This window comes from Salmo salar, chromosome ssa14 (genome assembly GCF_905237065.1).
Source record: "Salmo salar chromosome ssa14, Ssal_v3.1, whole genome shotgun sequence".
Lineage (NCBI taxonomy): Eukaryota > Metazoa > Chordata > Actinopteri > Salmoniformes > Salmonidae > Salmo > Salmo salar.
This window is the reverse complement of record NC_059455.1, coordinates 77,158,052-77,179,677: the sequence shown is the minus strand read 5'-3', so window position 1 is coordinate 77,179,677 and position 21,626 is coordinate 77,158,052. Positions and strand designations below refer to the sequence as shown.

At 41.3% G+C, this 21,626-nt stretch overlaps 3 protein-coding genes across 6 annotated transcripts in view; 2 read left to right on the top strand and 1 right to left on the bottom strand.

The window, feature by feature from the left end:
* Positions 1 to 2,524: 2,524 nt before the first annotated feature.
* LOC106570329 (NADH dehydrogenase [ubiquinone] iron-sulfur protein 6, mitochondrial) lies at positions 2,525 to 4,596 on the bottom strand. The gene is made up of 4 exons (XM_014142525.2): positions 4,299 to 4,596; positions 3,848 to 3,901; positions 3,095 to 3,217; positions 2,525 to 2,662 (listed from the first exon to the last, which is right to left on the bottom strand). The coding sequence occupies exons 1-4, from the start codon at positions 4,467 to 4,469 to the stop codon at positions 2,594 to 2,596; spliced, it is 417 nt and encodes a 138-aa protein (XP_013998000.1). The 5' UTR covers positions 4,470 to 4,596; the 3' UTR covers positions 2,525 to 2,593.
* A 125-nt stretch (positions 4,597 to 4,721) lies between these two features.
* mrpl36 (mitochondrial ribosomal protein L36) lies at positions 4,722 to 6,353 on the top strand. The gene is made up of 2 exons (XM_014142526.2): positions 4,722 to 4,870; positions 5,858 to 6,353. Exon 2 carries the CDS (start codon positions 5,876 to 5,878, stop codon positions 6,251 to 6,253), a length of 378 nt encoding a protein of 125 aa, XP_013998001.1. The 5' UTR covers positions 4,722 to 4,870; positions 5,858 to 5,875; the 3' UTR covers positions 6,254 to 6,353.
* Positions 6,354 to 11,650: 5,297 nt separating this feature from the next.
* LOC106570327 (lysophosphatidylcholine acyltransferase 1) overlaps positions 11,651 to 21,626 on the top strand; it is a 38,886-nt gene continuing 28,910 nt past the window's right edge. For 2 of the 4 annotated variants that reach the window (XM_045694815.1, XM_045694814.1), the window contains exons 1-2: positions 11,651 to 11,934; positions 17,644 to 17,727. In XM_045694815.1, coding sequence (XP_045550771.1) covers positions 11,815 to 11,934; positions 17,644 to 17,727 — 204 coding nt within the window. In that variant the 5' untranslated portion in view covers positions 11,651 to 11,814. The remainder of the gene's footprint in view (positions 11,935 to 17,643; positions 17,728 to 21,626) is intronic. The other 2 variants (XM_014142524.2, XM_014142523.2) reach the window with 1 other exon arrangement.

Sequence of the window (21,626 nt, the reverse complement as noted above, 5' to 3'; positions counted from 1 at the left end):
TAAAACACAAGGCCAAATCTACACTGGAGTTACTTACCAAGAAGACAGGGAAAGTTCCTGAGTGGCTGAGTTAGAGTTTTGACTTACAGTACCAGTCAAAAGTTTGGACACACCTACTTATTCAAGGATTTTTCTTTATTTTTACTATTCTAATAATAGTGAAGACATCAAAACTGTGAAATAACACATATGGAATCATGTAGTAAGTAAAAAAGTGTTAAACAAATCAAAATATATTTTTTATTCTTCAAAGTAGCCACCCTTTGCCTTGATGACAGCTTTGCACACTCTTGGCATTCTCTCAACCAGCTTCACCTGGAATACTTTTCCAACAGCCTTGAAGGTGTTCCCACATATGCTGAGCACTTGTTGGCTGCTTTTCCTTCACTCTGCGGTCCAAATCATCCCAAACCATCTCAATTGGGTTAAGGTCAGGTGATTGTGGAGGCCAGGTCATCTGATGCAGCACTCCAGCACTCTCGTTCTTGGTCAAATAGCCCTTACACAGCCTGGAGGTGTGTTTTGGGTCATTGTCCTGTTGAAAAACAAATGATAGTCCCACTAAGCGCAAACCAGATGGGATGGCGTATTGCTGCAGAATGCTGTGGTAGCCATTCTGGTTAAGTGTGGCTTAAAATCTAAATAAATCACTGTGTCACCAGCAAAACACCCCCACACCATCACTCCTCCATGCTTCACGGTGGGAACCACACATGCAGAGATCATCCGTTCACCTACTCTGCGTCTCACAAAGACACGGCAGTTGGAACCAAAAATCTCAAATTTGGACTCATCAGACCAAAGGACAGATTTCCACCAGTCTAATGTCCATTGCTTGTGTTTATCGGACCAAGCAAGTCTCTTGTTCTTATTGGGAGTCCTTTAGTAGTGGTTTCTTTGCAGCAATTTGACCATGAGGGCCTGATTCATGCAGTCTCCTCCTCTGATAAAGAGATGTGTCTTACTTGAACTCTGTGAAGCATTTATTTGGGCTGCAATCGGAGGTTGGTAACTCGAATGAACTTATCCTCTGCAGCAGTGGTAACTCTGGGTTTTCCTTTCTGTGGCGGTCCTCATGAGAGCCAGTTTCATCATAGTGCTTGATGTTTTTTTGCAACTGCACTTGAAGAAACTTTCAAAGTTCTTGACATTTTCTGCATTGACTGACCTTCATGTCATAAAGTAATGGACTGTCGTTTCTCTTTGCTTATTTGAGTTGTTCTTGCCATAACATGGACTTGGTCTTTTACTAAATAGGGCTATCTTCTGTATACCACCCCTAACTTGTTACAACTCAACTGATTGGCTCAAACGTATTAAGGAAATAAATTCCACAAATTAACTTAACAAGGCACACCTGTTAATGGAAATGCATTACAAGTGATTACCTCATGAAGCTGGTTAAGAGAATGTCAAGAGTGTGCAAAGCTGTCGAGGCAAAGGGTGGCTACTTTGAAGAATATCAAATATATTTTGATTTGTTTAACACTTTTTTGGTTACTACATGATTCCATGTGTGTTACTTCATAGTTTTGATGTCTTCACGATTATTGTACAATGAAGAACATTGTTAAAATAAAAACCCTGGAATGAGTAGGTGTGTCCTAACTTTTGACTGGTACTGTAAATCTGCTTGAAAATCTACAGCAATACCTGAAAATGGTTGTCTAGCACTGAACAATAACCAATGACAGAGCTTGAAGAATTGTGAAAAGAATAATGGGTAAATGTTGCACAATCCAGGTGTGGAAAGGTCTTAGAGACTCACCCAGAAAGACTCACAGCTGTAATCGCTGCAAAAGGTGATTCTAACATGTATTGACTCAGGGGGTTGAATATTTACCTAATCGTGTTTTATTTTTCATATTTTTTTTTACTAATGTTAGAATTATTCTTCCACTTTGACAGTGTATTTTGTGTAGATCATTGACAAAAAAATTAAGACAATTAAATCAGTTGTAATCCCACTTTATAACACAACAAAATGTGTAAAAAGTCAAGGGGTGTCAGTGAATACTTTCTGAAGGCACCGCATGTCTAAAGAAAAATGAAGATACCAGCACTGGAAGTGCCACTTGCACAGCATAACTATTTAATAAGCCATTGGGTTATTGCCACGTACACAATAAGTCTTTAATGCCTTGTCAAAACTAACCCCATCACAGCTTCTACAGTAACCACAACACCCTGTCTGTCCTGTACCTTGTTGTTTCACTGAATCATTTACTATTGCATGAACACTTTTGACAAGTCAGACAATGCTGCCCTCTGGCAGTGAGACAGGGAACTGTAAGATCGAAAAGTTACCCGATTATTATTTTCTTCAGGGTCCAGAAACAACTCATTGCAATCACTTGAGGAATAGATGCAACACATTTTAAACCAGCCATCTAGAAAGAGCATTGTGGCATTTACTAGTCTCTCATGGGAGCCTTGATTTGGGTCTGGGTGCCAAGACTAGGCATTTACCAACTGATGAAGCTTCCATATGCATATACCCCACATCATAGGAACTGATACAGACTGAGGAGAAAAGTAGATATAATTTATTAACCAGAATGAGACTACAGAGAGAGAGGACTGAGAAAGAGTCTCAATGATGATGGGTCTGCTTGAACTGCAGTCCACAGTAGCCACATGTGCCCACTTTAGTTTCTTTATCCTGGAGAAACACGCAGAAAACAGACATTAGCACAATGGAAAACCACATAAAATAAACCAAATCACTAAGTAGCGTGAAGCTGAAAAATAGAAACGACCCGATGTAAAAGCCTGTTGACTTGATTCGTGCAAGTCACCGAGCTCAGCGCGGTGTTAAAGTTACATTTACTTGAACTCTGAGAGCTGACTCCAAAGCATTGTGGAGACTGGCGCAGCCGTTCTTTCAGGGCTTGTGCCTCCACAATGGCTTGCACGGCGCAATGTCATTCTTGCGCGAGTCATGTAAATTGGACTTGAGCGCACATTGAACTGAAATTGAATACAGGATCTGCGCTCGTGCTTGTTATGTAGTCACAGCTTATATGAGTTCTGACTTCGACACCACTAACTAGTGTACATTATAGGGACATGTGCACTACAGAGACATCATTACCAGGTTGATGTAGACTTTTGGGTGGCCCAGTGCTCCTCCACCCCCGTCACAGGACACCACTCTGGCCTCTACGCCACTGACTGGCTCTTCAGCCACCAGCTTGATGGCAAAGTTCTTGTTCACCTTGAAACACACAGCACAAACAGTACTGTCTGTAGCTTACACTCTGTTTTGTAGTCCAAATTCCCACTCAGCGGAATACTAAATGTGCATTGTAAATCTATCAACGGCCACTTTGCCGAGCAATGCAAAGAGGCTCTAGGCCTTATTTCAACAGGTAGTGGTATGAATCATAGGACTCAACTTCTACATTTTCCCCCCACATTTATTTAACCAGGTAAGCCAGTTGAGAACAAGTTCTCATTTACAACTGCGACCTGGCCAAGATAAAGCAAAGCAGTGAGGCAAAAAACAACACAGAGTTACACATAGGATAAACAAAAGTACAGCCAATAACACAATAGAATAATCTATATACAGTGTGTGTAAATGGAGTAAGGAGGTACAGCAATAAACAGGCCATAGTAGCAAAGTAATTACAATTTAGCAAATTAACACTGGAGTGATAAATGTGCAGATTATTTATTATATATATATATATATATAAAATGTGCAGATGAATGTGCAGAAATACTGTGCAATAATGTGCAGAAATACTGTGCAATAATGTGCAGAAATACTGGTGAGCAAAAAAGTGAATAATACATTGAAGTCACATGGCAACTATGGCCCTTTCAGACAACGTCGTTTTACCTCTTTCTGTCGGCCCACGAACCTGGCTCGCCTGGGATCATTTTCATCATACACCTGAAACAACATGCAGACACTGTTCTGGAACATATCTATTACAATCAGATATCACATTCTACACATACATGATCACAGTAAGGTTATCATCTCACAACCATCAATAAAATTGCTTACAGTTAGTAAACTCTGACACTCTACCTAGTTAACTAAAGTGTCATCTGCCTTTGCTCTTACTAGTGTTCATCGTGATAGAAGTGCCAATACTTAGCCTAACTACCCCACTAGTGGGTGAGCAGCTATCTAGCTGGTGACCACAACTCAAAGCTGGACCAACGGTCAAATCTAAATTGACAACCCCAACATCTGACAATTTTGCTATACGTTAGCTTGGTAGCTAGCGAGTAACTGCATATTTTCGGGGTAACCAACACACAACCTAACGTTTGAGCCTTACTTGTCCAGTGTGGGTAATTTGCTCTCCAGTGGTCGACGCTTCTAGACTGTAGCGCTGTAGAGAAACCGCCGAGGTCCTCAAAGGCGATACAAGCGCCTTAGCATTTCTACTGAAGGACAGAATCCGACGCACAACGGCAGCCATGTTTACAATGGACTCTATACCCAACATGCTTCGCAAAGATGAGGGAGCTTCTCCGACCTCCAAAGACGACCGCCTGGTCCTAGTGCTGTGAATTTCATCAAATATTCACGAATCGTTTGCAACCAACAGTAACATAATAATTATATTAAGGAATGGATTATTGTAAATACTTTGTAGTTAATCAATTCTGCAACGCGTTACAGTTTAAATGAAAGCGAGAAAGTGTATTTAGTGGCCACAGATTCTCCCCATTTCGTGCTCTAAGACCCAGCGCACACGCAGTGACTTTTCTCAAAGTCATTTACGTCACAGTCAGGAAGCAGAGATATCTCCGTGCGAAAGTAATCCTTCTTCGGAAGTGTTGCTTTGATTAAACGGTGCATTTCTGGAGTTTATTCCCAGCTGTAAGCCGTTCTTATAACTGAAAGGTTGGTGCATATTATGTTACATTAATACATTTATTCGGATGAAGTACTAGTACTGCCTAATTGGGCAGTTGAAAGATGATCGCGTCTGGCCTTCAGAATCCACCATGCTGCATGAATTAAAAAAAAAATATATATATATATATATATAACTTTTATTTAACCAGGTAGGCTAGTTGAGAACTAGTTCTCATTTGCAACTGCGACCTGGCCAAGATAAAGCATAGCAATTCGACACATACAACAACAGAGCTACACATGGAATAAACAAAACATACAGTCAAGAAAAGAAAACTAAAAGTCTATATACAGTGAGTGCAAATTAGGTAAGTTAAGGCAATAAATAGGCCATGGTGGCGAAGTAATTACAATATAGCAATTAAACACTAGAATGGTAGATGTGCAGAAGATGAATGTGCAAGTAGAGATACTGATGTGCAAAGGAGCAAGATAAATAAATACAGTATGGGGATGAGGTAGGTAGATAGATGGGCAGTTTACAGATGGGCTATGTACAGGTGCAGTGATCTGTGAGCTGCTCTGACAGTTGGTGCTTAAAGCTAGTGAGGGAGATATGAGTCTCCAGCATTGGATAGAATCATGCACTGTGTAGCCTGATAGAATCTGCAAAAATAATAATAATAATAATATATATATATATATATAATATATATATATATATATATATATATATAATATAAAACATTTATATTATATATATATATAAAACATTTATATTATCCAAGATAAGCAAAGCATAATAGACACTGCATATTATATTTCTGTCTGCATTGTTTTGATTGCCTCCTCTCCTTCAATACCACTAGTAGCTGAAAGGACTGGATAGATTTCCATCATATTGCTTTCACCTACCATGTTCTGTCAGATCAGTGATAATGAAGGAATGGAAAGAACAAAGCAACTGAAAACTATTGAGATACGTCCTAATATATATGTATGTGTGTGTGTATTTATGTTCTCTCTCTCCAGGCAGGTGTTGGTGACAGCATGGCTCCACTCCTGTTGAACCACCTCGTCAGCTCCCTAACCCGCCATCTGACCCGGATCACCCTCAGCCGAACCTACCCGATCACCACCACCATCATCTCCCGATGCCTTTCCTCCCTTACATCCTACCCAGCCAGAGTGCTCCTGACGCCAGGTAGACCCATCCAGCCCTTGGCCTTCTCCCCTGGATCTTCTTCCCAGGGTCGGGTCGCCCTCCAGGGCCAGTGTCAGCACCTGGCCTGCCTCCAGCCCGCTGTAGGGATGAAAACCAAGAGTGCTCTGAAACGCCGCTGTAAAGATTGCTTCTTTGTGGTGCGGCGGGGACGTCTGTTTGTGTTCTGTAAGGCTCATCCCAGACACAAGCAAAGGCAGGGATGAGGTGGTGAGGAGGAGCAGGGGTTGTGACAATGATTTGTGTATGGTCCTGTGAATTGTTTGTTACTTGAATTGTATTGCCACATTAAAGTGTTTGACTGATTGACAGATGTACCTTTTCCTATCCCTCTCTCACCACCACCTTCCTGTCTTCTCTCTCTCACCACCACCTCCCTGTCTTCTCTCTTTCTCAACAAGTCCTCTTCTGCCATTCTGTTATACCTTTGAAAACTACACAGTGGAGAAGAAACTATTCTGATACATGTACAGCTGGCAGCCTAAATGCACTATTACCTCCATGGAGAACATTTTGCTACTATGAGAGCTAGCTACTCTGCTAAATAGTCGCTAAGAGCTAATGCACCCATTCATTATTTAGGGACTAAATGATGCTGATCTAATAGAGAGCCATTTGGTCTCCTGAACCTCATTGATGTGATATGAGGAATCAGGAGTAGTTCTTTATTAGCCTTGTTCCAATCCTCATCCATAGCTAGGAGACAGTGTGAGGGTAGCAATAGGCTAGTGGTGTATTCATTACACCAATTCTGTTACAAAACATTTCTTAATTAGAACGAAATGGGAATGGACCTACCAGAATTTGTCCAATAGAACTCTTGTTTAACTCTGTTTGCTTCCATTTGGTTCTTAAACGGTAAACGGCTTCCATAATTAATAAACCCCAGTAAATGCATTTTTATGTCCACTGTTCAAGTGCTGTCCATCACCACGCTATGGCGCCAAAATGTCAGCTCACAGAACCCTAGAAAATCATGCCATAAATATCCTCATACAATATGCATCAAGGACACACACTTTCCTCTGCCCTATTCTCCAAGATGATGCCCTTTCAATGAGGATCGAAAGGTTCGACAGAGCTTAATAATTAGGAGAACAATTAACGTTACCAAGTTTTTGGTTGCTATGGAGGTCATTAGGAAGATCAAATACCCAGGGTCTAATTTGCCTATTGCTTTCCTCTGCACCAATCATTTCTATTCCTGGACTCAATGTAATTATTTAACTACTCACTGCTTTTTGTGAACTGTATAAAAACCACGTGTATCAATCCTGGCATGTAATTTAGATTCAAGCAATTATCCAACATATAGCCTACATTTGAAAGTGGAATAAAGCTTCTCATTTTGACTAATTGCAGCAGTGAGACGTTTAGCAACGTCCTGTATTATGTATGCTAGGGATGGGCAACTGGTGGCCCCCATTTTGTAGGCCCGCACACCAATGAAATAAATACATATATACAGTATTTGTTTGGGGGGGGGGACTCAGTCGGGGTCTCAACTTACTGTTGAGAGTGAGAATAGTAGAATACACAAGGTGCAATTTCGAAATTTGGTTGTGCGTCAGCAATACTTTTAATTGCAGTGGGCTGAATCAGGGTCACACAGAGTGTTTCTTGGTAGTCTTAAACAAATCCACTTAGAAACAAAGTGTACACCTCACACACATGGTTATGGGCTTAAAAACAGAAGACAGCTATACCATGCCAGATATAGAGTTGAAATGTATTCCATTTTGAGTTTACATCCCAATATTACACTTTATATACATCACAGAAGACTGAAATATAACAAAACTATTTGACATAGAAACACTGAATTTGTCAGGTTTTTAAAAATGAAAAATATATTAATAACATTCCACCCATGAGGCCAAAGAGGGTGCATTTGGTCAATGACTGCAGGAAAGGCCTAATTAGCCCATGTCCATGTTTTTTTTTCATTGGTAAGTTAGTTTAGCGGCCATGGTTGCTTTACCGACCGGGGCCCATTGATTATATTAAAAACGGCAAACATTTAGCTGTAAAACTGCAACACAAAATATGCGCCCCATGGCAAAATGAAATGAAATGAGTTAGAAAATTGCAAAATCACCCATCCACACCATGGCAAAATGTGTAGAATTGCAGGAAATTAACTTTAAAACTTTATTGTTTTGTTTTAGCTTTCACTAGGGGGGCCACTAAAATGGCGTGTGGGGGGCACCGCGTCAAAGTTGCACATCCCTGATCTATGCAAAGCAGATAGTCATGACCTTGTTACAGTTAGTGCTAGCTAGAGTCTGATGTTTGGTGAATAAAAAATATGTGCTGAGGTTATCAATAAGCCTTGTCATAAGTTGTATTTCCATTTCCTTCCAGTTTGAAGAGGGAGGTATTAGATCTTAATTTACAAAATGTTTTTCCAATTATGAATCCAGGATTACTTTTTTGGTGCAGAGTGTTCTCTGTAGGACAAAGACACACAGTAACACTATGAAATGCACATAGTGCAGTATTGACGGCCCCAATGTGCAATCACCTGAGCTCTGGAAACCGGTATGTCTACTTTGAGATATTTTTCAATAAACAAAAACCTTGGCAACTGCAATAGCCACCTAGCCATCTCTTTCAGTACTGTGTGACTCGAAGTGGAGTAATCTGGTGGGTTGGTTCTTCTATCCTTGTGGGGACCTAAATTCCCCACAAGGACAGTAAAACAACATTTCCCACATCCCCATGAGGACAAAGGCTATTTTAAGCTTAGGGGTTAGGGTTAGAGTTACAATTAGGGTTAAGGGTAGGGTTCGAGTAAGAGGTTAGTGTTAGGTTTAGGATTTAGATTTAGGGTGTGGGTTAGTGTTACAGGTTAAAGTTAGGGTTATGCAAAGGGTTAGGGAAAATAGGAATTTGAATGGAAATTAATTTTAAGTCCCCACGAGGAAAGAAGAACATAACGTGTGTGTGTGTGTGTGTGTGCGTGTGAAGTGCATGGATTTCCAAGCCTGGCAGGCAGTAGTATAAATAATATTGACCTCGTGGTTGACTTTATGGACTGGCATGTAAGTAAATCAAGCTTGTGGTCACAGTCACATAGGAACCACCTTGTCAGTGTGTGATTAATTATTTTAATTTACTGGGAATTATTCTTTAACTGTTGACCCTGCTGTCGTTTCTCTGGCAGGGCCTCTACTGTCCTGATAGAGATAGAACTTTCAATGAAAATCATCCCAAATTATTATGACATCCATACTGAATGAACAATAATAATAATGCTCACAACGCTGACATCAGCAAACCACTTGCCCACACGATGCCATACACGCTGTCTGCCATCTGCCCATTACAGTTGAAACCGGGATTCATCCGTGAAGAGCACACTTCTCCAGCATGCCAGTAGCCATCGAAGGTGAGCATTTGCGCAGACGAGCATGCAGATAAGCTTGCCTGAGATGGTTTCTGACAGCTTGTGCAGAAATTCTTCGGTTATGCAAACCCAGAGTTTCATCAGCTGTCCAGGTGGCTGGTCTAGTAGTAATGATCCCGCAGCTGAAGAATGACAGATGTGGAGGTCCTGGGCTGGCGTGTTTGCACGTTGTCTGCGGTTGTGAGGCCGGTTGGATATACTGCCAAATTCTCTAAAACAATGTTGGAGGCAGCTTATGGTAGAGAAATGAACATTCATTTATCTGGCAACAGCTCTGGTGTACATTCCTGCAGTCAGCATGCCTACTGCACGCTCCCTCAAATCTTGGCATTGTTGTGTGACAAAACTGCAGATTACAGAATGGCTTTTATTGACCCCAGCACCAGGTGAACCTGTTGAATGATCATGCTGTTTAATCAACTTCTTGATATAACACGCCTGTCAGGTGGATGACTATCTTGGCAAAGGAGAAATTCTCACAACAGTGAGAATGAAACATGAGACCAAAACTTTACATGTTGCATTTATATTTTTGTTCAGTGTAATTTGAGTGTACTTTTACTATGTTACGTCTAGTCTATGAGACCAGGCTAAAACAAAAGAGACCCAAAGACTTCAAACTCAGAAACATGGTCTCAGAGCATTTCAAATGATTTTGTCTGTATTTGTTAAGTATTCATTTGTGGCTGTCCATCATCTATTCCCTATGATATATTATGAATTGCAATTCGTACAATATGTTACAGATTTACGAAAGGTACAATATGTTACTAATTTTCTAAACGTATGGTATGTTAGGAATTACAATTTGTTGTGGCTAACTTTAGCTAAGTGGCTAGGTGGCTTACGCTAGTGTTAGCTAGCTGGCTAAAGTTAGTGCTAAGGGCTAGGGTTAGTTAAAAGGTTAAGGGTTAGGGGAAGGGCTAGCTAAAATGCTAAGTAATTGCAAAGTAGCTAAAAAGCTAAAGTTGTCCGTGATGAGATTCGAACGCGCAAACTTTGCTTTGCTAGATATTTCCGTTATACGCTCACCCCTCCGACCAACCACCCTCCTATCGTTTTTGCCTTAAGTAACCTTCTATCTTATGTAACCATACCTAACATAACATATTATGCTAATTTGAGTGTCCCAGATTTATGTTTACTATGTTATGTCTAGTCAATGATACTAATTTGCACTGAGTAACACATTTATTGGTGGATCAAGTGAGAGAGGAAGCACTACAAATTCACACACATATTCGTACACACACACTCAAAAGGTATCTGGCATTTCTCAAAGACACATACCAGTTATCGCTGTGTGTGTGCCTGAGTGTGTGTGTGTGTGTGTGTGTGTGTGTGTGCTGAATTTGTGGCACCACTGTACAAAAAAAGTGTTAAGAGGATCCTACACCTTCCAAAGTGATCTCAGAATAAGGGACTCCTTAATACGCGTGCGCAGTCCCTGCATGCTCAAATTAGCCATCCTCCCTTCACCGCCCCACATCTCCCTACCAGCGTGTTGTGAACAACAATAGTGGAATCGGCGGTTTGCCTTCAGAATAAAAGTCCCAATTGAAACGTGTTAACGGTTAAAATAGTGGAATCATGCCACAATTGGACAAGACCAGGGATGGGCAACTTTGATGGGGGTGGGGACCACAGAAAAACGGAACTCATTATGAGTAGCCACAGTGGCTTGTTGGTCTGAGTACCCACATCCATTTTTTTATTTTAACCTTTATTTAACTAGGCAAGTCAGTTAAGAACAAATTCTTATTTACACTGAAGGCCTACCCATAACTCCCCGCCGCCCCTCACACACATATTAGCGTCGCAACTGTTATTGTGGGTCTTTAATTGTGGGAAATCACCATTCATATTGTAATGTACAGCCTCACCTATGCTCTTCACAGCTGTGTTATGAGTGTCACTGAGTAGGCTGATACCCAATTCCATGGACCCAAGAGCCATAGGTAAGACTATACATTGCAATATAAGAATGCCTCCAATGCAATTCTGATGTCTAATACATCACAGTGCGATTTCAACAGATTTTTGACTTTTGTCAAATTAACAAATTATTGTCTTCAGTTGATCCTATATAGCCACGTTCCCAACTTGTTTAGCATCTAGTCCAACTAGATGGGGAACTTGGAGAACTTTTATTTTCAAGGCAAACAACCGATTCCAGTATTGTTGCTCACAACACATACGTCATCTCCCTCACAGACGAGAACGAGTTGATGGTCCTCGAGCCTACAGATCAGCACCGTGAAGCTAGCCTACATAGTCCATTTCAAAGAAGCATTGCCTGTTTATTGTTGAAGAGAACCCGTTGCTAACTGATAACTGTTTGTTTATTTGTTTTCAGTTATGAAGTTGCCAAATAAGCAGCATCATTCCTCGGAGAATGGAGATGGGTCTGACTTGCCTCCCCCGTTCAGAAATCCTTTCGTTCACGAGTTACGATTCACTCCCTTGGAGAAAATCAGGGTAAGCAACCGTTCAACTTTTCACGACATCATATCTAATGAACATTCAAATTATGTGTTGATGTTTTATTTTGCTTGTTAGCTAGACAGTTAACATGACTATGTTCTACAGTAGCTACTAGCAGGCTAGCTACTAGTAGATACTTGATTATTCTCCGCCCACCAAGTTTTCCGTGCCTTTTTAAGCTTGTTGTTGCATGTTGCTAGAATAATTGGTATATCTCGACCATAAGCTACATTTAGGGACTCAACTCAAATCTAAACATATGCTGTAATTTTATGGTGATTTGATCAAATAAAGAAGAGTTTATTTACAAAATACCAGAGCCAACGTTTTGTAACTATTGAATTGGTGATATTGATTTTCATCATTTGCATGTCAAACGTTGGCATTGGATTTCCATGTCCAATAATCGCAGTCAACTGTAAAACTGCTGTCCTAAATGACTGGAAAGCCTTCACTGTTAAAGGGAGGGTTGCCTACTGTGGCTTTTCAATAGATCTGGGTCACACACATTCTTTCTCGCTCATTGATTGATAGGAACTAACGTTAATAAACAGAAGCATTTCGCTGCATCTGCAATAACACCTGCTAAACTGTGTACGTGACCAAAACAATTTGATTACACACACATTCTTCTATCCTCATGGAGTTCTATTTTTTGTTTTTTATATTCAAAATCCTATTTCCCCTAACCTTAATCTCTACACCTAACCCAAATTCTAACCCTAAACCTAACTTCTAAGTTTAAAATAGCCTTTGGCCTCATTGGATAGAAGAACAAGACCACACACACAGTTGTCCCCATACTCTCTGTTTGGCCTTTTAAACACAGCCATGGGGCTTGGACATGCAGTTGTCACTATGAGACCATGCTGCAAAGGACAGAATGGCTGTAGCATATGGCATCATTCAGAAAATGATCTTCCTTATTTGCACCAAGTGTTCCATGACCGTAACATTCTAGCTAATGTGTGTAGCTAGTTAGTATTTTGACGAGTGAGAGAAATGTGGCTTGTCCTGTTATTTCCAAACATAACTGACTTTCATTACAATAACATTAGAAAGTATACCAGGCGTTCTTCCTATAAGTACAGGAAATGTGGTATGTCCCATTCCTGTTTCCTTGGTCTCTCGGCTCTCACACAGCCCCAGGACTAGGGTGTGTCCCAGTCACTCTCCGCCATATACTGTACAGCAGGGCTCTCCAACCCTGTTCCCGGAGAGCTACCCTCCTGTAGTGTTGTCACGATACCAACATTTTACTAACGATACAATACCAGGCCAAGTATGAAGTTTTAAATTGACACAATACCTGTTAGCGAAGGTGTCAGCTAGAGGTAACGTGAAGGAGCTTGCAGGGATTTGTAGTCTTACACAATCTCTACTTTGACGCTAAATAGCATGTTCCTATCAGAGTAAGTAGAGCCGACTATATTGATAAGTCACCTTGTACGAGAGAGATTTACATGGTGATCAAAACGTCACGCCAGCGTAAGCCTACACAAAGCACAGCCTTTATTTTAAGTGTTTCAAAAATTCCCTATGGGAAAATGAAGGGTGGAAAAACGATTGGAACCATTTCCCTGTTTGACCGCTAGGTTTTATGGGTAATATGACACCTCCACTGTGGGGCTGTATTCACACTTCTACTCAATAGAACATATATTGAATTTAACTTCACACTGTATAATAACACTGAATAGAATGGCTACTTTGCTCATATTTGCAAAGGCCTAACTGCGACTTGGCTGGAGGAATAGGAAGGAATATGCATGCGTAATGATCTGCATGTCATTTACTCCTGAGGTGCTGACCTGTTGCACCCTCGACAACTACTGTGATTATTATTATTTGACCCTGCTGGTCATTTATGAACATTTGAACATCTTGGCCATGTTCTGTTATAATCTCCACCCGGCACAGCCAGAAGAGGACTGGCCACCCCTCATAGCCTGGTTCCTCTCTAGGTTTCTTCCTAGGTTTTGGCCATTCTAGGGAGTTTTTCCTAGCTACCGTGCTTCTACACCTGCATTGCTTGCTGTTTGGGGTTTTATGCTGGGTTTCTATACAGCACTTTGAGATATCAGCTGATGTAAGAAGGGCTATATAAATACATTTGATTTGATTGTGGCAATTGGGAAAACTGCATAAAACCTTCTTTACTCTTCAGTTACCACACACACACTCACTTTGTCTCCCTCTCATAAACACACACACCACTCTCTCTTCCACAAACACATACACACTGCTCCCACTTTAAAAAAAACATTAAGCACCAAACAGAATGTAAGGAGCACCAGAAAGAGAGATTTTTGATAGTTTAGGCTTACATTAGGCCTATATGAATCCTATCATTTAAAGTACATGAGTAGCAGAGCTTTCTTCCTCTGCCAATCAAATTTTCCTAGACCTACTTTCAAGTTACTTGGTTGTTAGCTAGCTAGGTAATGTGACTGAACAACGTTGTTTATCAAACCAATAATTAGCGACCCGGGATTAGTTTAAAATGGCCTGCGACATATCGAAAATCAAAATCGCGCAGGAAGAAGAAAAGGTAGTTCTGGTTATAGGAGTCGTGTTTCTTTAACCGTTTGAGACAATCTGTTTTCTTTGCTGTAAAACTGCAAGCATGCCTTTCACTGTACGTTTTCACTCCAACCCCAGTTATAACTAACCTGATTCAGTTTATCAACCAGGTAATTATTAGAATCAAGTGCGCTAGATGAGAGTTGGAGTGAACCTACAGGACGGTAGCTCTCCAGGAACAGGGTTGGAGAGCCCTTTGCAACAGTGTCCAGGAAACTTTCCTCCATTTTGGCACAGAACATTTTGTGCCAGCAGTGGAAGAGAAACACAGCGAACGAGTTTACTCCTGCAGCAGGAGGCTTGCTTTGCACACAGCCACACACACACACACACACACACACACGTGTGCGCACGCACATGCACACACACTTTACACATAATGTCGACACACACTGCAGACAGAGACAAGGGGGAGAACGTAAGTCGATAAAGGAGCAGAAAGGACAGAGACTTTGGAACAGCATTTAGCTTCTGAATCTGGTGCTAATTATTCCAGTCTCTGGATCTAGGCCAAGCCTCTGGAAATGTCTTTTCTATTGTAACACGAGCACGTTGGCCTTTAAATTGTATTTCTTAGAACACCGTCACAGTGTATCCAATTGCATTGCCATTGCATGTCTGTCAAAGATTAGATCTACATTATTGTTCAACTCAGATCAAAGTAATAGTTAGGCTAGTTGGACAGAAAAAGGTGCTGGAGGTTACTTGGGCTAAAGTACACACACACTTGGGCCAATCAGAGATGTGAAGGTTGCTAGTTGAGTTAGACCCATACTACAGTTCACTATCTCAGTCTGGTTCTCACTAGCCTACTACCTGCGCTTACTGTGAAGTTGTCCAGGTGTGTTTTTCCATTCTACGTAGACACACACACACACTGGTTCATTTAAGAGCTGTCTTTCTCTCTCTGCCTGAAGATAAACACTAGTTCTCTTCACGCAGCTGGCAACAGAGCCATATGACTGGGTAACACGTTTTTTGTGTGTGTGTGTGTCACACCAACACATGTAAGCACATTCCTCCCTCAGGCCTCTCTCTCTCTCCCAGATGGCCTGTTTTGAAGAAGAGGAGTTTGCAAAACAAAAACACCCCAAATGAATTAACTTCACAATGAACTAACAAAACATCCCTAATAAAGAAGTCACTCACTGACTGAATCTCTATTGTAGTGTCTGTCTGCCATTTAGCCTATGGATAAAGTCTGCATTCTTTGAGGAGCCTGTGTGTGTCTGTGTTGACATTAGTTAGGGTTAGTTAGCCCTTGCAGAGCTGAAGTCCTTCTGGTTTGCGTTTCTTCCTGGCGGCACTTATGATGCAACTAAATAATAACATCAGCTTCTGCTAATAAGCACGTGAAGCTGTTGGTTCATTATACTGACAGACATGCCCAGAGGGGGATCTGGGACTATCCCTCACAGACCGGAAGGAGGGAGAGGGGTGGAGGATGGTAAGGTCATACTATCAGTGACAGTACAGGGATAGAAAAAAGAGGGAGTGCAGGGGATGGAGGAAAATAAAGGGATTGGGGCTATCAGTGACATAGACCGAAAGGAAGAAAGGGGGGGGATGTGGAAGAGGGAGAAAGAGGGATATTTTGTTATATTTGACAACCACGAAGGGCAACAAACCAAGATTCCAAAGACCATTCTGATGTGTGTGTGTGTGACCCTAGCAGCAGCAGATGGGTGGGTTGGTTCTGAAGGACAGATGGGGCGTTAAGGTGTCTGGGTTCAATTGACTCCTAGTAGAACTCCTAGTACTGTTTGACTCACTATGCAGTATACACTTCCTCAAAATAGTCTGAATTAATCTACACTGAACATAAAGAAATGCAACGTGCAACAATTTCATTGAGTTACAGGAAATCAGTTAATTTAAATTACATTTTAGTAATTTAGCAGATGCTCTTATCCAGAGCGACTTACAGTAGAGTGCATACATTTTAAATACTGGTCCCCCGTGGGAATCGCACGCACAACCCTGGCGTTGCAAGCGCCATGCTCTACCAACTGAGCTACAGGGGCACCTGTAGGCCCTGATCTATGGATTTCACGTGACTGGGAATACAGGGAATACAGATATTCATCTGTTACAGGGGCGGAAATCCCGGGGGGACGGGGGGGACATGACCCCCCCCCCATCCTGGGAAAAATATGAGTTGTCCCCCCCCAATATATCACTGAAACATAACTATGTAATTTAAATAATATTAATAATACGCAATGAAAGCAATTGTGCTGATTATAGACACTTAATAGCGCGTTTTTAAGTTTCAAAAGATTGCGACCCCCCCGCCCTTTGCCTCACAATGGTTTGATCCACTGCCAGTTCCTTAGCTTGCTACGTAACTGCCGTGAGGTTCATCCAGTCAATCGCGCACACACACACTAGCTGTATATGCAAAGCTAGCGCGCAAATATTAACTATTAAGCTAGCTAGTACCTATTCCATTTATGTGGCGTCGTCAAAGATGGAATCAGCATGCAGATGATGTAAGTTAGTGCTTCAAAGTCCCTGTGATAAGGTTAGCGATAAACTGAAGTCCAAACTGAACAGAACTACACTCTCTTCTACCAGTGTCTTAAATATATTTAATGGTCTCATTGCAAAAGCTAAATTGTCGCAAGGGAAATTTTATTTATTTATTTTATTTCACCTTTATTTAACCCAGGTAGCAAAGATTATAGCAAACACCACTGAAACTGAATTGGTGCTCGCTAGCTTTGCAAATTCAGCTAATGTTGGAAGCCAGCCAATATGAAACAAACTATTAAAATGACAAAAGGTTGCAGCATATGTTGTGTAAATGGTGAACTCATACAGCTGTCAACTCCTGTCATTTTAATCCGTTTCACATTTGCTAGCTACCTTTTAGATCGAAGCCCATATAGAACGATTGAAGATGATAGAAGCCCATCTCCTACTGTAAACTGTGTGTGTAGCCAGCCAGCCAGGTAGAAAAATGGCAGAAAAATAAAAGACGGACATCAGAGTATTTTTCAATACACCAAAACGCATAGTAAGAACCCTAGTAGCCTAATATCTCAAAGACTAGTTGATAAAATGTTCATAAGAAAGAAATGAAATTCTAATGGAAATGTTTCACAATGATGTCATTAGGCAGAGCAGGCAACAGATGGCACACAGACAGCAGAGTTGGGGACAGATATGCAGGGACAGACTGGCAGAGACAGGGAGTCTCAGGTAAGTTTGTTGAGTCTTTGTTTGGCAACATTATGAAAGGTTCTCAGTTTTTTTGACTTGTAAAATAGGAACATAATTGGAAAATGCCATGGATACCCCCACTCTCAACTTAAACTGGTGACTGAACTAAGATTTGTTAAAGGCAATGGTATTGCTGTTGTGATTAGTTGTGTAGTTTTGTGTACCGGTAGTTAGGAGTACGGCAAACACCTTATTTCTTTGGTTCCTCAATATACATTTACCATATTACAATGTAGGCTATGTGTTACAGCACTACTTTTGGTGTCCCCCTCAGGAATTGCTCTTGAGAAAATTTCATGTAATTGTCCCCTCCAAAGTGGATATCAGATTTTCGCCCCTGATCTGTTAGTCACAGATACCTTTAAAAAAAAAAAGGTAGGGGCGTGGATCAGAACCAGTCAGTATCTGGCGTGACCACCATTTGCAGCACAACACATCTCCTTTGCAAAGAGTTGATCAGGTTGTTGATTTTGACTTGTGGAATGTTTTTCCCACTCCTCTTCAATGGCTGTGTGAAGTTGCTGCATATTGGCGGGAACTGGAACACGCTGTCATACACGTCGTGTTTGTTGACATTAGGGTTAGTTAGCCCAGGGAGATGAAATCCTTGGGGTTTGCATTTCTCCCTGGCGGCACTGATGATGCAACTAAATAATAGCAGCTTCTGTTAATAAGCAGAAGAGCATCCCGAACATGTTCAATGGGTGACATGTCTTGTGAGTGTGCAGGCCATGGAAGAACTGGGACATTTTCAGCTTCCATGAATTGTGTACAGATCCTTGAGACATGGGGCCGTGAATTATCATGCTGAAACATGAGGTGATGGCAGCGGATGAATGGCAAGACAATGGGCCTCAGGATCGTGTCAATATCTCTTTGCATTCAAATTGCCATTGATAAAATGCAATTGTGTTTGTCTGTAGATTATTCCTGCCCATACCATAACCCCACTGCCACCATGGGACACTCTGTTCACAACGTTGACATCAGTAAACCGCTTGCCCACACGACGCCATACACGCCGTCTGCCCAGTACAGTTGAAACCGGGATTCATTAATGAAGAGCACACTTCTCCAGCATGCCAGTGGTCATCGAAGGTGAGAATTTGCTCACTGAAGTCGGTTAGAACGCCGAACTGCAATCAGGTCAAGACCCTGGTAAGGACGACGAGCATGCAGATTAGCTTCCCTGAGACGGTTTCTGACGGTTTGTGCAGACATTTTTCGGTTTCCAGGTGACTGGTCTCAGACGATCCTGCAGGTGAAGAAGCCAGATTTGGAGGTCCTGGGCGGGTGTGGTTACGGGTGGTCTGCGATTGTGAGGCCGGTTGGACGTACTGTAAAATTCTCTAAAACGATGTTGCAGGTGGCTTATGGTAGAGAAATTAATATTAAATTCTCTGCCAACAGCTCTGGTGGATATTCCTGCAGTTAGCATGCCAATTGCACGCTCCCTTAACTTGAGACGTCTGTGGCATTGTGTTATAACAACTGCACATTTTAAAGTGGCCTTTTATTGTCCCCTGCACAAGGTGCAGCAGTGTAAGGATCAAGCTTCTTGATATACCCCATCTGTCAGGTGGATGGATTATCTTGGCAAAGAAGAAATGCTCACTAACAGGGATGTAAACAAATTTGTGCACAAAATTTGACAGTGAAGTTTTTTGTGTGTGTATGAAACATTTCTGGGATCTTTTATTCCAGTTCATGAAACATGGGACCAACACTTGTTGCATTTATACTTTTGTTCAGTGTAAGGTAACTCAAATCTGTCATTAAGTTGGGTGTTTTTGCAGAGGAGATCTTAGTTGCGCAGTTGTACATCTAACTAAGGTGTTTGGTGCCGTATTTCACAAGTAAAAAAAAAAATGCATTAAAACGAGTCGACAACCATTTTAATTGAAGAATCCCTACTGTTTACCAATCACGGACGAAGGGGCGTACACTTCGGCAACCGAACTTCGGCTTGCCTCGAGAAAACTGTCATGTGCACAAAGTTTAAAAAAATAACAAAAATCTTGCAGTAGACCGAAACAAAAAAATCGTCACAAAATGCTGTCATAATATATGCATGTGGATGCCTTTAGAGGGCAGAGACCCACCCCTGAGTGTGTGCATTTGCTCGTGTTTCCGTTTGACCGGCAGCATTTTAATTTACCGGACATTTGAGAAATGTACCGGACTAATATGCATTTGTTGCGTAACCTGATTATGGCGTCCACCCACGGTGCTCAGAAGGACAAACCATATTTAGATTATGGTAATGAATCTTAAAAGATCACTAGCCTATGCTAAATCACTAGCCTATGCATTGGCGGAGCGTGAGATTAAAGTTTGGGGAAGCACATTTTGTCCATAAAAATGCACCTTTATAATAAAACATTCCATGCGTCATCGCATGTTCAGACTTACAGTATAGTATGTAAGAGAGCCTACTATGTGTAATGTGACGAGTAGATTTGTATAGGCTAATAATATAACTCAATCACTGTTCACAAAAAATACCGTTCAATGGGCTGAGCGTGTGTAGTGTAGCGGCCTGGGCTATCGGCCCTATCAGATACGTTTCTTCTTTCTTCGCTTGGGGAAAACCACATTTCATGCAATTCTGCTACACTTTTCTATGACTGGAGACATTAGCAGAATATTTTTTAATACGACAAATTACAGGGTAACCTAGTCTGCTGAAACTGATAAACAGATCAATAAAAACGACGTTGGTCATATAATATGCCTACGATAAGGGGGAGAAAGAGAAATAAAGAGATAGAGTGAACGTGTGCAGTGCGCACTCACCGGGTAAATGGCCGACGCTCTCCCCTGGTGCCAATAAGACAAATCTTTGTTTTCTCAATGACATTCAAATCAGCATTGGGGAAAAAAAGGTTTGTTCCACATGAGCGAGTCTGACCACAAGTCAGAGACCACTATGATGACACACCAAATGGGTTTTATGGATTGTGGGAAAAGAGCAGGAATAGGCTTTTATAGACTACATTCCAAGCGATGTCTTCCAATGGTGCGACTGCTGTCGGCATCCAAAGACGATCCAATTCGAAAAAACGCTTGTAGGTAAGGATTGCCGCAGTGTTGTCCAGGTATTCCCAAACTAGGGTACACCAAATACAAATGTGATAAACATTTACAAAAATATATATATTTAAGAATTCCCTCACATTTTCAAACAGACCATTTATATTTTCCAACGGGGTTACTTTTTCGTGTGAAGAGGCGACTTTGGGATGCTGGCCTTCTAGGCAGAGTTCCTCTGTCCACTGTCATTTTGCCCATCTGAATCTTTTTATTTATTGGCCAGTGTGAGATTTGGCTTTTTCTATGCAACTCTGCCTAGAAGGCCAGCATCCCGGAGTCACTGTTGACGTTGACTGGTGTTTTGCGGGTACTATTTAATGAAGCTGCCAGTTGAGGACTTGAGGCGTCTGTTTTTCAAACTAGACACTCTAATGTACTTGTCCTCTTGCTCAGTTGTGCACTGGGGCCTCCCACTCCTCTTTCTATTCTGGCTCGAGCCAGTTTGCCTATTCTGTGAGGGGAGTAGTACACAGTGTTGTACGAGATCTTCAGTTTTTTGGCAATTTCTTGCATGGAATAGCCTTCATTTCTCAGAACAAGAATATACTGACGAGTTTCAGAAGAATATGTCTTTGTTTCTGGCCATTTTGAACCTGTAATCGAACCCACAAATGCTGATGCTCCAGATACTCAACTAGTCTAAAGAAGGCCAGTTTTATTGCTTCTTTAATCAGAGCAATAGTTTTCAGCTGTGCTAATATAATTGCAAAAGGGTTTTCTAATGATCTATTAGCCTTTTAAAATGATAAACTTGGATTAGCTAACACAACGTGCCATTGGAACAC

Bases quoted from the DNA above. Each gene is read 5' to 3' on its own strand.
- LOC106570329 (XM_014142525.2), bottom strand. From the start codon at position 4,469: ATGTTGGGTATAGAGTCCATTGTAAACATGGCTGCCGTTGTGCGTCGG. The intron at 3,218-3,847 runs GTAAAACGACGT...GTGTGTTTCAAG, and splicing joins TCGTGGGCCGACAGAAAGAG to GTGAACAAGAACTTTGCCAT. The intron at 2,663-3,094 runs GTAATGATGTCT...GTGTTTCTCCAG, and splicing joins CAAAAGTCTACATCAACCTG to GATAAAGAAACTAAAGTGGG.
- mrpl36 (XM_014142526.2), top strand. From the start codon at position 5,876: ATGGCTCCACTCCTGTTGAACCACCTCGTCAGCTCCCTAACCCGCCAT.